At 39.0% G+C, this 18,872-nt stretch overlaps 1 protein-coding gene across 12 annotated transcripts in view; it reads right to left on the reverse strand.

The window, feature by feature from the left end:
• STAU2 (staufen double-stranded RNA binding protein 2) overlaps positions 1-18,872 on the reverse strand; it is a 309,298-nt gene that overhangs the window by 103,618 nt on the left and 186,808 nt on the right. For 8 of the 12 annotated variants that reach the window (XM_033407106.2, XM_049700368.1, XM_033407105.2 and 5 more), the window contains one exon: positions 4,074-4,187. The exons of 3 other annotated variants lie outside the window; for them this stretch is intronic. In XM_033407106.2, coding sequence (XP_033262997.1) covers positions 4,074-4,187 — 114 coding nt within the window. Of the gene's footprint in view, positions 1-4,073; positions 4,188-13,462; positions 13,502-18,872 lie in introns of those variants that run through there. One more of the 12 variants, XM_049700370.1, reaches the window with a different exon arrangement.

The raw sequence follows: 18,872 nt of genomic DNA on the forward strand, positions 1-18,872 counted from the left end.
AAGGGGATGCCATCGTTCCACATTTCCTTGGGATCAATACCACAGGAGTAACTGATAAAAGAATGAGTTTGGCTTTTTTTAAAGTTAGGCTTATTGAGGTATAATCTTCAAACAGTAAAATTTACCCCTTTTAGTGTACAGTTCTGTGAGTACACACATTGATAAATGCATACAGTTGTGTTTCTACCACCACAATCAAGATATAGTACATTTCCATCATCCCCCCAAATTCTGTCCTGACAATTTAGGGTCAACCCCTCCCCATCCCCTGGCAACCACCGATCTGTCTATAGTTTTGCCTTTTCCAGAATGTCACACACATCAAACCTACCGCAGTCTTTTGAGTCTGGTTTCTTTCATCCATTACAATGTAACTGGCAACAAGGCCAGTGAGACTGGGAGGGAGTGAAAAGGAGAATGGCAGGAATTGAAATTGGAGAGGTAGAGGGGGCCAAACCACACAGGAACTTGTATGCCATAACAAAAGTTTTGGATTTATAATAGGTGTGATGAGAAGCCACTGGAAGTTTCTAAGTCGCTGAGTAACGTGACTGAATGATTATCTTAAAAATAATTTTGGCTACTGGGTGGCAGACAGCCCATAGCGGAACGAAAATAGAAAAAGGAAGCCAGTTTAGAGACTACTGCAGTGGTCTGGATTAAAAGTGCTAGTGACTTAAACTAGAATGGTAACCCTGGAGGTGGTGACAAGTGGTCAGATCAGAGATGTAATTTAGACGAAGAGATGCTAGGACCAGATGTGGCACGTGAAGGGGAGAGAGGAGGCGAAGATGCTTCAAGGGGCTTGGCCCCAGCAACAAGGTAGATGGTCGTTTACCGGGATGGATAAAAGAAAAAGGAGATAAAAGATAAAAGCAGGGAAAAGCAGGTTTGAGGGGGGGGGAAGGGAGAATTAAGAGCTCCATACATTTCGACATCACCAGCATATAGATACTGAATCTCTTCCCCAACCATTTTGCATATCTATATTGACCTTGATAGAGAAATTTCACTTAATGGTCCCTGTCCTATACAGTGAGGGAATGCACTGGTAATACGTTCAGTCTCCACTTCATTGGGTTCCTAGCGCTAAACATATTTTTAATTAAGAAGCTGTAAACTCTATTCAATACTCTGTAATGACCCATATGGGAATCGAATCTGAAAAAGACTGGATATACGCATACGTATAACTGATTCACTTTGCTGTACATCTGAAACTAACACAACACTGTAAATCAACTATATGCCAATAAAAATTAATTTGAAAAAATTAAAAAATATCACAGTGAGGGAAGACTGTACTAACATACGTGGCGATGCCAACAATGTTAACCTAAAATAAACATTGGGAGCTCCAACACCAAAAAAAAAAGAAAGATAAGCTGTAAAGGTTCAAGGCTACAGAGTTCTTCCATTTCTCACCTCCATTTTCTATACAGATAAGAACAACCTGAGTTTCACAGGAAGGATTGCCTCTACATTTTACGTATCCTTTTTTTTTCAGAATACTTATTCTCTTGTTCAACTGTAGTGGCTCAAATAATGTCTTTTAAATAACAGTAATTTTTCTTGCTTTAAAGTGCTTTCCTGTTTTCTAGTATTTACAAATTAACAGGTGAGAAAGCATTCAGTGGCCCATCTTTTCCAACTTATGAGGTCAAATTTATGCTTTTGGTATGGTGAAGGAGTAACTCTTGCTTAGACAGACCCTTAGTTTTTCTACATTTTCAACACAATGTAGAAAAGCCAGAGGATGTGGAGTAGAGGTTTACTCTGTGTCTGCTCTCCTCAGGGAACCCAATGATCCAAGCACAAGGGAGGTGCATGGATCACACCCCCACCCCCACTTTGCACCTCTGAGGCCACCAAAGTAGAGTGTTTGATATACAGGACAGTCGTTCTAGTCATGGCTCCATTCATCCATCCCTCTATCCATCCACCCACTGGACCATTATCGACACATTTCCTGGAAGTCTCTTTCTTTCATCTTAAAATTTCATGCAAATTTGTCATCTATAATGCAGTTGTATTTACTTTATATAAAAATGTCTTTATTTACTTACCATTGAGTAATTGACACTCCAGATAGACGCAGAATAAGACCATTTTGTACGGTTGTGCAGGTTGCGCACTGCACACCTTGATGGGGAGGGCATTCACACCGTGGTGACTGGATTTATCTATTATGACAATTTTCTGTTGGATAGCAGTAAAATGTTTTGAGGAAGAGGTACCTTTTTTCCTAATTTGTTAAAGTGCCATATGGGCTAACTGTAGCCCTGGACTTTGAGTGCCTTGGCGTATGGTCTGGGCACAAGCCTGAACAGCCTCATTATTTTGCTCATGAAGAAGCCAAGTTCCAAGAGGTGAAGAGACAAGGTCCCACGGCTAGTTCCTGGCAACTCTGGGTTCGAGTCCCGTCTCCATTCCCAGTCCAGTGCTCTTTCATAACAATAAACTACCTCCACTAACAGTGAGTTGCTCTTCTCAGGTGTGTGGGTTTCTGAGAAGGATTTCATTGCTTTGCCTAAGGAGAGACCTTTGCAGGATGGCTGTCTCATGCCGCTCTTGCCATTTGTTTCTGCCATCCGTGGATACAGAGTTAGATACAGCAGCAGCTAGACTTCTTGCCAATTATTCAAAGGTGCTGGAGTGTAAGCTCCGTAGGAGCAGGACCCATGTCTAACATTCTTACCATGTTCTCAGCACCTGGTGTGTAGCTCATTTATAGTTTTATACAGGGAAACGTAATACTTCCTGTTAGCTAGTTTAGCCCCTGTTCCTCAGAGCCCTGCTATACCCTCTTCTGCAGCTGGAGCACACATCAGCGCAAAACCCTGAGAAGCGCTGGAGAGACGTCTAAGCTGCTTCCCAGATCGACATGCTATTAACTGTTTATTACTGGTTGGGCTCATTCAACCAAGACAAGGAAGATCCGTTATAGAATCATAAAATGGTAGCACTGGAATGAATCTTGTAGGTCAACTAACTCAACTCCCTCAAGTAGCATCCTAGGAAACAGAGTCCCGAAGAGATGATAGCATCCACCCAGGTAGCTGTCTGTAGGAGCTTACATATGATGTGGTTACTTCCTAAAACTCAGATGTTTTGACCAATTAGTGGTTCTTTCCGGAACACCACAATACCTTGCCACCAATCAAATGATGATTGGAAACCCATAATGGCGGGGACATCATGAACTAGAGACGTATGCCCTTAAGACTGTTTTCCTGTCTGGGCTGGACAATAAACTATGTATTTGAGAAGTTACACTATTAGGCTCTTTTATTCTCTCCATGCAAGGGCACTATTCAGATAGAAAGAAAAAAAGAATCAGGCAAGACTATTAGGAGTTCTCAAATTTACTGGGAAAAGGATATGAAAGTGGGTTATGATTGTTCTGTATGTAAATGGTTAATTTAAAAAACACAGCTGGTTAGTCATACAGTAAACTGTGTATGTCTATTAATTTTGACTCCAAACTAGAAATTCTATGACCTAGGTCATTAGTTTAGTCTAATCTGATGATTATTTTAATTGAAAATATGTATTATAAACAGGATGTATTCTCAAGCTGTTATCTAAACAATCAAAGGAATTTGTTTATTAAGAAAATATACTTTTCAGATTTTTAGCTTTATCTCAGAAACAGAACTTTAAAAGTAAAAACAACACTGGAACTTCATTTTAATAATATCCCAAGTTAGAGGATGTATCATAGTGAGACTCCAGTGTTATCCATCTACATGTTTTGCTGACCCTTCTTTCCATATAAAATTATTAAAAATAAAAATAACACAGGGCAATTACCTCTTCCTTATAAGAGAATTCTATATTTAAATTAATAATGAACCACTAACGAGAAGTCTAAACTAATTTAAATCTCCTAAGGTATCGGTTTCCCAACACGCACACACAAAATCTTGATTTCTCAAAGGTCTAGCAAACGGCACTAGTGGCTAACGTATTAGGGAAAGCAAAGCTGTGTGTGTGCACATAGCTTCCATTCTGATGGCCTCTGATTTCTTAGCTGGGCCATAGTGCAGCAAAACGGCAGTGGCATATTATACCTGGTCATGGCTGGCTTCAATGGAGCTTCCAATAGCATGGAAAGTCATCTGCACAGGGGCTAATGTCAGACAGGTCACACACTCTTTGCCACTTTGTCTATCACAGTAGTGAACCTATAACAGAACACATGCAAATCTGCTGAACACCACTTGTAAGAGGGAGCCAGATGCAACAGGTCCTTTTCAAAGGTTCTAGCTTTCAAGAAAAATTTCAAATAATTTATGTAGAACGCAATTCAAATATTTAAAACCTTATTGGGACTTGAAGATCTATGGAAAATCTATTAATTCCATTTGAAGGACTTGCGAAGTTGTAAGAGAGTTTAGGAAATGCTTTGCAGAGTGCTCTACGTTAGTAGAGCCGGTAGAAAAACTCACAACTAAATGCTACACCCATCTTTTTTGTCCAACTTTGCATAATGTATAAAGGACTCAGGGGTAAGCATAAGTCAAGTTCATTTGAGTCTAATGAAATTTTGTCAACCTGAATTTTCCTCATCTTTGACTCTATGTGTGTGTGATTGCCACCTGATTGGTAGTGACATTCTTCTATTCTACACTATAGTCCCTATAAAATCACTGTTGAATACACACACACACACACACACACACACACACACACATCTCACTACCTCATGCTCTGCTTGAAATTTTGACAGTATAATCAAATTGAATAAAACTGAAATGATTTGAAATGTGCAGATGAAAATAAAGTTACTATAATATCATTTTTCTTTTAGTTACATACAACCAACCATTATTAAAACCACGTGTAAGACACTCTATCAGAGGTAGGGTATGGGGGGTGGGTGGTGGGGGAAGTATGAGTCCATCTGCCCATCGGGAAAATTTCCATCCTTCCCTTTATCTACTTTCAAAAAAGTTCCTTCAAGCAGTGTTTACTTTAATTCTAAGCTAATAAAGTAAAAATAGCGTTGCTTTTGTAATAAATTAATAAAAATGCGCCTACAGATGTACATATATACATATAATATGGATCTGACAGAAAACGACAATATAAATTCTAGTCTAATGGTTTAATAATTCAACATTTTTAAACCAGTAAGGTCGTTAAGATTGGCCATCAGTATCCGTGAAGGTGGGGAAACTTCCTGGAATCTATAAAAAGTAGTTTAGGGTTCAAATCAAGCCAACATACAAAGCTCTGTTTCCAAAGTACTTTAAAGATTTTGTTATAAAAATATTTTTTCCAAATTAACTTTGGGGAAAAAGATTTGACAACAGTTTGAATTCACTGTACCTCCTGAGCAAATTAAAAGGTCTCACACCGGTCAGAATGGCCATCATCAAAAAATCTACAAACAATAAATGCTGGAGAGGGTGTGGAGAAAAGGGAACCCTCTTACACTGTTGGTGGGAATGTAAATTGATACAGCCACTGTGGAGAACAGTATGGAGGTTCCTTAAAAAGCTACAAATAGAACTACCATACGACCCAGCAATCCCACTACTGGGCATATATCCTGAGAAAACCATAATTCAAAAAGAGTCATGTACCAAAATGTTCATTGCAGCTCTATTTACAATAGCCCAGAGATGGAAACAACCTAAGTGTCCATCATCGGATGAATGGATAAAGAAGATGTGGCACATATATACAATGGAATATTACTCAGCCATAAAAAGAGACGAAATTGAGCTATTTGTAATGAGGTGGATAGACCTAGAGTCTGTCATACAGAGTGAAGTAAGTCAGAAAGAGAGAGACAAATACCGTATGCTAACACATATATATGGAATTTAAAAAAAAAATGTCATGAAAAACCTAGGGGTGAAAGAGGAATAAAGACACAGACTTACTAGAGAATGGACTTGAGGATATGGGGAGGGGGAAGGGTAAACGGTGACAAAGCGATAAAGAGGCATGGACATATATACACTACCAAACGTAAGGTAGATAGCTAGTGGGAAGCAGCCGCATAGCACAGGGAGATCAGCTCGGTGCTTTGTGACCGCCTGGAGGGGTGGGATAGGGAGGGTGGGAGGGAGGGAGACGCAAGCGGGAAGAGATATGGGAATATATGTATATATATAACTGATTCATTTTGTTGTGAAGCTGAAACTAACATACCATTGTAAAGCAATTATACTCCAATAAAGATGTTAAAAAAAAAAAAAAAGGTCTCGGTGTGTATGAGTTCAAGAATGTGGACCTGTTGTTCACTATGCAGCAGTGAAATATGATGGGGGAAAATGAAACTTAACACGTTAACAGGTTTATGCAAAAGCCAATCAATGGTGACACTGTAACAGATACAGTTCACGACCATTTATGGTACAGTTAAAATATTATGTCTGATATAGTGCTATCATAAAACATGCTTTTTAAAATAAAATATAATCACCCTTTCACATCAAATGAAAGTCTATATGAAAGACATGACACTCTCCTAAATATCCAATTGACAGTGAACACACTCATATATCAGCCAACTTACTGCAGCTTTATTTTTTCTTCTAGAGAAATGAAAATTAGGAAGGACAAAAATAGCACAAGACAGTCCCAGTCAAAAAATAAATTTCAAACTTCATTTCCATCAGTGGCTTGGATACTGTGACTGAAAGAGTTGACTTTTCTCCTAATTCACTGTGAGCCTGCAATACCCTAGAGAATATTATATATCCTGCAGGCATTAAATATTACTGTACATGCAGAACTCATACCTACAAGGTAAATACCAAGGTGCAAGTTTCCACACAGCTCCAAAGAAAATGTCACAGCACCCAGTAAATGTGACAGAGATTGCTAACTGTCCTCCAATATTTTTCCACAGTAATTCTTAGCTGGGCACGGAGTAAAGATATTTCCCAGGTTCCCTTGTAGCTATGCTTAGTAGCTGTGACTGAGGAGAATGCAGATGAAAATTCTGCGGTAGCTTTCTGGAAACTTTTAAGAGATTTCAGGTGTGTGCCTTTGGCTCTTCTTCACCTGTTTTGCTGCTTGGAAATGTGGACATGACCATCTTTGACCATGAGGACAAGGGCCGAAACTTAGAGATGGCAGAGTGGTGAGCTGGAGGGAGCGTGGGTCCCTGAAGAGTTCATGGACCAGAAGCATGACACTGGCCCTAGACAGCAAGCTGATGGACCTTGATGTGAGAGAAGAATATACATCTATTTTGTTTAAGTCGCTGGGCTTTTTCTTACTCACAGAAGAACCCGATCCCACTGAGATTTTTCCTATTGCTCCCAAACTGACACCAGGACCCACAGCCAACAACAAAAGAAGCTCTAGACAGCTGCTGACATTTAGGGCCAGGTCTTATTCTCTCTTCCCACCTGCTTGTTAATAGTCAGCAGAACTGGTCCAACCATAAAGGATACAAAGAGGCACTAGGAAAAGGCAGGTGAGTGGGAGGGGATCAGCCTTGTGAGGAATACGGTATTTCCTGTGAGCGGGGCAGCTCTAAGAAAACAGCTGACAGAGATGAGGAGTACCTATATGAAAGGGAGGCACATTTCGTCCCCTGGCAGTAGGTTTGCTGAGATTTGAACCTATAGGTCCCCACCGAAAAGAAATCTTTTTTTTTTTTTTTTTTGGTACGCGTGCCTCGCACCGTTGTGGCCTCTCCCGTTGCGGAGCGCAGGCTCCGGACGCGCAGGCTCAGCGGCCATGGCTCACGGGACGAGCCGCTCCGCGGCATGTGGGATCTCCCCGGACCGGGGCACAAACCCGTGTCCCCTGCATCGGTAGGCGGACTCCCAACCACTGCGCCACCAGGGAAGCCCCGAAAAGAAATCTTGACCGAGTCTGATGTATGTCCCTAGCCATTTGGAAGCAGATGAAAATATAGAGACTGAGTTTGGAGATATCTGAGAGCTTGCTGAAGGAGCCCTCGGCACACAGTATCCCTGAAAACAAAAAAGGATGAAGGAAGATGCTCACGTAGATCCCCATGGCCCTTGGAGGGAATGAAAAAGTGTCTCAGCAGAAGCCAAGGGGCTACTCAGGCCAAGCAAAGTGACACCTAGCAACAGCAGGGCCAGGGGCATGCACCACTGGTACAGCCCGAAGGAAACATGGCTGCCCTTCAGGAACAGAGGGAACTGGGAGAAACTAAACACTGCTTCAAGAGAATCATGAACAATAATTACAGATGGAGTATAAACCTTAGAAATTGTGAATCACTATGTTGTACACCTGTAACTTACATAATATTGCACAGCAACTATACTTCAATAAAGAAAAAAGAAGAAAAAAAAAGATGAACATCATCTATGTGGAAGCCAGCAATGGATGAAACCAGGCTAAGGGTGGCACCCTCCCCTTCCCTAGTCCGCCTCTCAGGCTTCCAACATCAGAGGAGTAACTAGGGCATGAAACAGAGGTAGAGTGTGGAGGAAGCTGTCTCAGAAGCAGATCAAGCTCCTACCCCACTAACCACAAATATTCAAAGGTGCTGGCGTGAGAGGATAACAAAAAGAAATCACCGTATACCCTCCTTCCCCTCCGTGTCTTGAACCAAAACAACTGGCTGGCAATGGGGGGACATGAGCTTGGAGTTTTATGGTGAACTGGACTAGATTTTTTAAAGCTAAAGGTAACTAGAAAACTATGGGATTTGCCAAAGATATAAAGAAACATGAACGGGAGATTTGACACAGCATGGGGGAAAGTGGTGACTAGAGAAATAGTCATTCCATGTTTAGCCCCCCACTGCACTGAGACTGTACCCCCCAAACAGATAAAAATATGTAAAAAATATAGGAGACTACTGTTTGAGGACACAATTTCAAATTAAACAAAAATTAATAATATATAGGTAAAAAGCCTTAAGTAAGAATCATACTTTACACAATCAATCCCTCATAAAAACAAGTTTGATATGGCTCCTCAGTTATTTATTTTCTTCTTGGACATAAAAACATTAGAGTTCATAAAATTGTGAATTTCAAAAAAAGAAATGCGTGGGGCTTCCCTGGTGGCGCAGTGGTTGAGAGTCTGCCTGCCGATGCAGGGCACACGGGTTCGTGCCCCGGTCCGGGAAGATCCCACATGCCGCGGAGCGGCTGGGCCCGTGAGCCATGGCCGCTGAGCCTGCGTGTCCGGAGCCTGTGCTCCGCAATGGGAGAGGCCACAACAGTGAGAGGCCCGCGTACCGCAAAAAAAAAAAAAGAAAAGAAATGTGTGAATGACATTTTAAAATTCATCCTTCTAAATCGAAAAATGCTTCCTATGATTCAAAGCATCAGCAGAAGCCAGGAATCTTAGAACTCTAGGCTAAAACAATTAGGGTAATAAAACTCCATTACATTCTATAAAGCACAAATCTTCAGGATTGATGGGTGAAATGTTTCTGCTACAACAAAGCACCGTTTCTACAAATATGGCCCTAAAATTTCCAATATACAATGTCATGGGCCTTGATTTTGATGAAAGATAATTTTAGAAGATTACAAAAGTCATCTCCTATGTTGATTTTAAGATTTATTGTTTATGAATCATATCAGTTTGCTATCTTTCATACTCTAAAATGTAAGCAACTAATCTTGATTTTTTTATACTGTTGCAGCACTTGCTCTGGATTTAAAACACCATCAACCACAGCAAATTGACATTTCGTTTCTTTCTCACGGACTTACAAAAATTATTCCACTGAAAGATGGGTTAGAAATTTCAATATATGTAAATTAAATAATGTGGCTTCCTTTGAAATTTGAAAATCTATAATAATTTTTATTTTAAAATAAGTTCCCTAGTTTGATTTGTAATCATATAAACCCAGATGAGATGCTATAATTGTGCATTCTGATAATGATTTTGCCTGTCTAGTAGAGATTTCTTCTTCTTGAAAGGAGAGATACAAATCACTTCAACTATTCAGATAACTTACAAAATAAAGAATTCAAAGCTACTCAATTTGTGATGTTTTGTTTAAATGGCAAATCTTGATTTGAATAAATAATCCCATTCCTTAAAAAAAAAGAAAAGAAATAAAGAAAAATGCTATAAGCTTTAAAATAATTTACATGAAAAGCTATGTATGCGAATTTTTTTCATGCCCATTTGAAAACATGAGGGGGCCATTCAAATGAAAATTTAAATCTCCTTCCCCCTACCTCCAAAAAAAAGTTGAATCAAATTGTTTCCTAAAAAAAAAAAAAAAAAAAAAAATTGTTTCCTGCAGGGCTGAGAAATTCCCTGATGTTGTAGGACTACTAAATATTTTACTACTCTTATCAGGGAACTGGTTAACTGCTTGTCTGTTAGATGTTTTTAACGGTCACCCCCCATGGGACAAAAATGAAGAGGGTGTGAAAAAGATCCATGTTCAAAGAAAGCTGCTCATTAGATCATTAAGGAAAGATAAAGGCCTGTACATTCACATGTGAGACCACAATCACTTATCAAGAAAACATGCTTGATTAGCACACCTCAGGTTCACGGGTTTACTCCAAAGCAGCAGGCAGAGATCACACTGTAGCTACTGCATGGAAGCCCTGCAAGGAGGGGTAAAGACAGCAAGGAGCTAAAGGGCAACAGTTCAGTACCAGATCTTACGATACTCAAAACATGCTTGATCCTTGCAGGGCCTGCACACTAGCTATACAAAAGACCTAAATCTTTATTAACATGAAAATCAGCATATTCTTGGCAAAGCACTAAAACAATACTGCTTGACAAGTATTACACTAGTTAAGTAGGGTAAACTGGTATTAAACATTTCTTAACTACTTTTTTAGATGACTTGAGAACATGTAAACCATCTTACTTATTTGGGTTAACTACAGGCAACAGTACAAATCTATGTTATTATCTATTTATAATTACTGAATTCATTTTAAAGTAATAAATAAAAATAAAAGGAGTTTCTCCATGAAAAGCACTTAGAACAATGCCTGGCTTATGGTTAGCATTAAAATAAATATTAGTCTTATTATTAGAACACATCCCATGATAATACAATAAAAGATATGACATGATGTATAATTATGAAGAATAATATTACATTAGGATAATGTCTGTCGCTGACTTTCCCTAAAGCTTCTTTCCCCAATCCTTTTCATAACTAAAGGCAAGTCCTTTGTAACTAAAATGTAAACATATATTTAGCATGTTCCGTCATGTATTGAGTGTTTTAACTGTATGAGTAATCTGTTTTACTCTGCATGCAATATGCTTGTCACATTAATGCCTCGAAAGGGACAAGTGAATGAATGAAATCACATTATACAGACTGAGACTCAACTTGTAATTATCTTTTCTCTCTTTTGGAAATTCTATGCTCAGGAAAAGCTTTGAAAATTACATGCCTATATTTGGTGTACAAAATCTACCAGTGATGTACTGATTTATTTCTAGTATAAGTCACAGATAAAAACTAACAAATGCAACAACAGATGTGCTGTCAGGATTGTTAAGGAAGATAACTGCATTCTTTTTTTTTTTTTTTTTTTTTTTTTGCGGTACGTGGGCCTCTCACTGTTGTGGCCTCTCCCATTGCGGAGCACAGGCTCCAGACGTGCAGGCTCAGCGGCCATGGTTCACGGGCCCAGCCACTCCGCAGCATGTGGGATCCTCCCGGACCGGGCCACGAACCCATGTCCCCTGCATTGGCAGGCGGACTCACAACCACTGCGCCACCAGGGAAGCCCCTGCATTCTTACTTTAAGTGATGAGTTTGTACATGACACAGATCCTAAATTTTTGTTCACTGCTTTTCTGTTTCCATTGACTATGCCAGTGAAGGTCCAATGAGGCAGCTAATTAAGATGTAAATTATATATATACACACGCACAAATATAGTTATTTTAGTTTTACGCTTCCCTCAAAAGAAAACACTAGGTGATTTTTAAGTCGATTACACATCTACCAGAAAAAGAGCCTCCCTCTGTTATATAGTATGTACTCATGCTTTGATATACTCACACACATCCATTTACAAGCTGCATTAAAATCTACAGGCTTGGGACTTCCTTGGTGGTCCAGTGGTTAAGAATCCACCTTCTAATGCAGGGGACATGGGTTTGATCCCTGATTGGGGAACTAAGATCCTACATGCCACGGGGCAACTAAGCCCACGCCCTGCAACTACTGAGCACACAAGCGAGTCACAACTACAGAGTCCATGTGCTCTGGAGCCGGCACACCACAACTAGAGAGAAGCCCGTGCACTGCAACGGAAGATCCCTCACGCCGCACTGAAGATCCCACGTGCCACAACTAAGACCCGACACACCCAAAACTAAAATAAATAAATAAATATTTTTTAAAAAAAATCATTAAAATCTACAGGCTTTGCAAATAAATAACTTTTTTTCCCTGTTGGAATGTGTTTTTGTAACATCTTTATTGGAGTATAATTGCTTTACAATGGTGTGTTAGTTTCTGCTTTATTACAAAGTGAATCAGGTATACATATACATATATCCCCATATCTCCTCCTTCTTGTGTCTCCCTCCCAACCTCCCTACCCACCCCTCTAGGTGGTCACAAAGCACCAAGCTGATCTCCCTGTGCTATGCAGCTGCTTCCCACTAGCTATCTATTTTATATTTTGTAGTGTATATATGTCCATGCCACTCTCTCACTTCGTCCCAGCTTACCCTTCCCCCACCCCGTGTCCTCAAGTCCATTCTCTAGTAGGTCTGCGTCTTTATTCCTGTCCTGCCCCTAGGTTTTTCAGAACTGTTTTTTTTTTTAAATTCCATATACATATGTGTTAGCATACGGTATTTGTTTTTCTCTTTCTGACTTACTTCACTCTGTATGACAGGCTTTAGGTCCACCCACCTCGCTACAAGTAACTCAATCAATTTCGTTTCTTTTTATGGCTGAGTAATATTCCATTGTATATATGTGCCACATCTTCTTTATCTATTCAACTGTTGATGGACACTTGGGTTGCTTCCATGTCCTGGCTTTTGTAAATAGAGCTGCAGTGAACATTGTGGGGTGGTACATGACTCTTTTTGAATTATGGTGTTCTCAGGGTATATGCCCAGTAGTGGGATTGCTGGGTCATATGGTAGTCCTATTTTTAGTTTTTTAAGGAACCTCCATACTGTTCTCCATAGTGGCTGTATCAATTTACATTCCCACCAGCAGTGCAAGAGGGTTCCCTTTTCTCCACACCCTCTCCAGTATTTATTGTTTGTAGATTTTATTGATGATGGCCATTCTGACCGGTGTGAGGTGATACCTGATTGTAGTTTTGATTTGCATTTCTCTAATGATTAATGATGTTCAGCATTTTTTCATGTGTTTGTTGGCAATCTGTATACCTTCTTTGGAGAAATGTCTAGTCAGGTCTTCTGCCTAAAGAAGTTGTTTGTTTGTTTTGATACTGAGCTGCTTGTAAATTTTGGAGATTAATCCTTTGCAGTTGCTTCATTTGCAAATATTTTCTCCCATTCTGAGGGTTGCCTTTTCATCTTGTTTTTATTTTCCTTTGCTGTGCAAAAGCTTTTAAGAGAAATAACTTTTTAACAAGGAAATCTTTTTCCAAGGTCAAAGGAAAATTACAGTTATACAGGCACTCAGTATACCACCAAAGTCAAACATGAAAAATCTTCTCTCAAGAAGGCCAAACAATTCTACTACTTTTCATGTATTAAAATTCTGCTGTATTTACTATCACTTCAAAAAGTGGGTATCAAAGACCTTACAAATCTTTTCATTACATACTGGTTTAGTTCATAATGGCATTTAATTTTTTTTACAAAAATATTGGAATATATTCTTCCTACTCAGGAATTATAACTTTTAGAAACATACTATATTTGTTTTTAAAATATAATGAAATTCATGATGAAAAGACCATTTATGACTTCTGCTTCCAAACAAGATGGAATAGATTTACTTTTCCCTATTCTTTCTGCTAAGCATAAGTAAAATCCCTTGATATATACATAAAACAAACATAAGAGGACTCAGAAAGGTACAGAGAAAGAGGAAGACCCGGTAGGGATTTCACGACCCAAGGAACAACACAGTGGTGAATCCCTGGTTCTTCTTTTTGTCTTATTTATCCTGGACTGGGTGCTAGAATAGTTAGCACCCTGGAAATGTCAGTGGGTATAGGAAAAGAAGCCGCAAGAAAGCCTGCTCTCTCTAACCAAAGGGCCAGCAAACGAATAACGTAAGCAAGAGAGAAAATGTTTAGACAATGATGGCCCTCCTCCAGTCAAACACCATTAAAAAGTGGCACACCCCCACATCCTCAGCCCCATCAGCAAACGTCAACTGGGGAGCCTAGACTTCCACTCTTGCCAGACTGGAATGAGGTAACCCAATTCGCCTACTAAGGTGATGACACGACACAGAAGGCTGAATGAGGAGTCAAGACTTTCATACCTGCTGGATTCCCAGGCTTTCCAACTTTATCTGGTAATGTTGGGCACCCTACCCCTTCTCACTGGAGTGGTATCAGGGGGGCATGGTGGAGGGTCAGGACTTCCGCACCATCCATCTGTGACAAGTCCCCTTCCTCGCACCAGGCTGTCAACAGAGGCTAAGTGGGGAAAATGAACTTCTACCCATACCTGGTGGTAAAAAGACAGCACGCCACTACCCAACTTGGCATACTGCCAGAGGAGGCTTACTGAAACAGAATATTTAAATAAGATACAGAGACTTATTATACCCATAATGTCCAGGATTCAACAGAAAATCATTCATTATATCAAGAATCAGAATAATCTCAACTTGAATAAGAAAAGACAATCATGAGATGCCAACACCAAGACAGCATATTTGTTAAACTTATCTGACAAGTGTTTTAAAGCAGCTATCATAAAAATGCTTCAAAAAGCAATGACAGGGGCTTCCCTGGTGGCGCAGTGGTTGAGAGTCCGCCTGCCGATGCAGGGAACACGGGTTCGTGCCCCGGTCCGGGAAGATCCCACATGCCGCGGAGTGGCTAGGCCTGTGAGCCATGGCCGCTGAGCCTGCGCGTCTGGAGCCTGTGCTCCGCAATGGGAGAGGCCACAACAGTGAGAGGCCCGCATAACGCAAAAAAAAAAAAAAAAAAAAAAAGCAATGACACACATACCTGAAACAAATGAAAAAAATGTATAATCTCACCAAAGAAATAGAGATATAAGAAGAACAAAATAGAAGTTTTAGAACCTAAAAACCAAAATTAACTCAATGGATGGGCTTAACAACAGAAGGGAGAGAACAGAGGAAAGAATCAGTGAACTTGAAGATAGAAAAATAGAACTTCCTCAATCTGCACAACAGAGAAAACAGACTGAGAAAAAATGAACAGAGCCTCAAAAACATGTGGGACCACAGCAAAAGATCTCATATTTGTGTCATCAGAGTCCCAGAAGGAGAAGAGATAGTGATTGCAGCTAAAAAAGAATTTGAAGAAATAATGGCTGAAAATTTACCAAATTTGGGTAAAAGATATAATACATCTACAGCTTCAAGAAGCTGAACAAACTCCAAATGTGATAAACACAGAGAAACCCATGCCAAGACACATCATAATCAAACTTTTAAAACTTAAACTGCTATCCTGGAAGCAGTGACCTATAGAGGTAAAACAATTCGACAGTAATTTCTCAACAGAAACCATGGAGGCCAGAGGAATTGGAACAACATTTTTTAAGTACTAAAAAAACTGTCAACCCATCATTTTATATCCAGCAAATATATCCTTAAACAATGAAAGGGAATCTAAAACATTCTCAAATGAATGGAAACTGAGGGTATGTTACCAGCATACCTACCCTAAAAGAATGGCTAAAGTAAGTTTTTGAAACAGAAGGGAAATGATAAAAGCAGGAATCTTGGAACTCCATTGGGAAGAAAGAAAGAACACTGGAAGGGGTAAAAATGTTGGTAAACACAATAGACTTTCTTTTCTTGAATTTTCTAGGTTATGTTTGATATTTGAAGCTAAAATTATAACACTGTCTGATGTGGTTCTTATATATGTAGAGGAAATATTTAGGACAATTATAAACTGAGCATATAAGGCACTGAGAAGGGCACATCACTTCTGTGATATTCTTACCAAAATGCACGACCTCAATCAAATAATGAGAAAATATCAGGAAAACCCAAATTCAAGAACAGTCTACAAAATAAGTAACCAATATTATTCAAAATTGTCAAAATCATGAAAGACTAAAGAACTGTTATTGATTAGAAGAGACTTAAGAAGCATCACAACTAAATGCAGTGTGGGATCTTAGACTGGATCCTGGACCAGAAAAATGGCATTAGTAGGAAAACTGACAAAATCTGAATAAAAGCTGTAGATTGGTTAATAGTATTATGTCATCATTAATTCCCTAGTACTGACAAATTTATGTTATGGTTATATAATTGTTAACATCAAACCCTGTAGTATTTTTCTGCTTTTCTCTAAATTTTTTATTATTTATTAAAGGCCATTTATAGTAGAAGAGAAAACCTTTAGTGCTTCAGAATAAAGGAGACTTGAAAGAAGACAAGAGGCTATTAGAGGAGATAATAAACAAATTTTTCTAATAAACAAATTTTTCATATCAGAATTTTATACTAAAAGAATCTTCAAACACAAGAGAAGGGAATCAGTGGAGTCTAAATTATCTCTTAATTAGAAAAATTAAGTCACTGAGCAATGTGGTACTTTCTATCTCTGATATGGGAAGTAAAAAGGTTGCAGAAAAAATTTTTCCAAGCATAAAAGCCTAGAAAATTATAATATCCAAAGCATCATGAGAAGAGAAGTTAAAGGTTCCTCTTTAAGTTAGAGTTTTAGGGAGAAAAAATGTATAATATAGGCCTATGCCTGGGAAGCCTACCAATGGGGACCAAGAACCTTGAACTGAGAAATATCAATAAATGCTACTGATCTGCAAAAGGAAGAGGAAATAAGCTGCTGCTTAAACTGCAAATCCAAACTGGTAGCAAACACCACCTATGACAGATTATTTTTTAGCTATTTCTATTTTAACCCTAGGAAAGTACTGCTATTACCAACTCAATGCCCCCCCCCCACCCCACATTCACTTTATTATAGAAAGTTTCCACTGAAACTCTTCTAAAAGGGAGCAGTAACCACCTAAAAGCCAATTCTGTTAGGTTCTTCTTTGACAGAGAAGTTATGGAAAACCAAGAGAGGTTACTATCCCAGAAGCCAAAAGAAGAGAAAGTTCAGTATGAGACAAAGTTTGGAGTCTGAGTCCATCCAGGTTAAGGGCCTCAGAAAACAAAACTCAAAGTATGCAGAGGAATGTAACAGAACCCAGTCTCTATAATGTGCCATTAACAACAGTCAAGATGCAATCCAAAATTACTTGATCTAGAATAAATAGGAAAACCTGACACACAATCAAGTGAAAAGGCAATTAATTAATTAAGACTGAATCCAATATATCTGATGTTGAAATGAACATAAAAGGTGTTTAAAGAACCTATTATAACTATTTTCAAGGATGTAAAGGAAAATATGTCTAAAATAAATGAATGAATAGGTAATATCAGCAGAGAAACAGAAACTAAAAAGAACCATATGGAAAGTCTAGAAATGAAAATACAATACCCAAAGTAAGAAAAAAAAAATCACTGGATGAAAGAGATATAGAACTTATAGATACACAGAAACAATACAATCTGAAATTCAGAAAAAATTTTAATGAATAAAGCCTCAGGATTCTCTGGGACAGTATAAAAAATGCATGTAAATGGAGGGAGAGGAGAGAGAAAAGGTAGCAAAAAATTTATTTGGAGAAAATATGGCCAAAAATTTCCCAAATTTGCTGAAAGCAATAAATATACCAATTAAAGAAAGCAATAAATATGCAGTGAGTTCAACAGTGGCCCCCAAAAGATATGTTCAAGTCCTAATTTCTAGTACCTTTAAATATGACCTTATTTGAAATAGGATATTTGCAGATATAATTAAGTTGGGATCATCCTGGATTTAGAGTGGGCCCTAAATCCAATGACAAGTATCCTTGTAGCCTTCCCATATTTTGAATTATTTGCTTAGGACAGATGTCAAGATGGCCAGTTAGTAATTAAGTGATTAATTAATTAATGGGTATATTCAGTGGTATTTAAGAACAACTGGTTGTGTTCCAGTTTCTGGTAATGGAAGTATAAATTCACCAGACAAAGCCTCTTGCAGATAACAATACACGATGTCGACAAAATAAAATATCTGAAGACAGTGGTATGTGATCAAAAGCAGGAAGATATCAGGGCAGAGTTTTCCCTTAAAAGACCAAAACTATATGGAGTAAGAATTGTGGGTTTATGGCTTTTTCTTGCCTGAGGGCATTCCTCGCTTCCTGTAGTTCTATTGGTAGAAAACTGCAGTCTTACCAGCTGGAGAGAGCAGTGGAAAGAGCTTAGGGGTGGCAGATGAGCTGGTCATTGAGGGAAGAAATTCTAGAAATGAGGTAGCAGTAGACGTGGTGAAACACTAAATCTGAATATAAACTCTACCCAAATCCCTGCTAACTACAAAACTTTACACGTACAGGAAAGACACTAGAAGACCTGACGTAGAAATAGGCAGAAACCAGTGAGAAGTCCATTAAGATCTAAAAGTCTGACACTTTTTTGATTGAATGCAGTCCCTCAAGTGCACACAGCTCAAATGACAGAAAGCTAAAGCTTTACTGGCCTGAAGTATCAGAGGACATGGGCTGGCAGATCAGCTGAAAATTGGGGGCTGGGAGGGGGAATGCTAGAAGCTAGGAAATGCAAAGGGTGAGCTCCAAAACCTAAGCCTAAATGTGCCCAAATAATTAGGTAGGCACAGAAAGACTGCAAGAGGAAAGGCTGCAGCTGGAAGCTGAAGAAACTAAGTGGAAATATCAGCTGAGGGATA

This window comes from Orcinus orca, chromosome 17, assembly GCF_937001465.1.
Source record: "Orcinus orca chromosome 17, mOrcOrc1.1, whole genome shotgun sequence".
In the NCBI taxonomy this organism is placed as follows: domain Eukaryota; kingdom Metazoa; phylum Chordata; class Mammalia; order Artiodactyla; family Delphinidae; genus Orcinus; species Orcinus orca.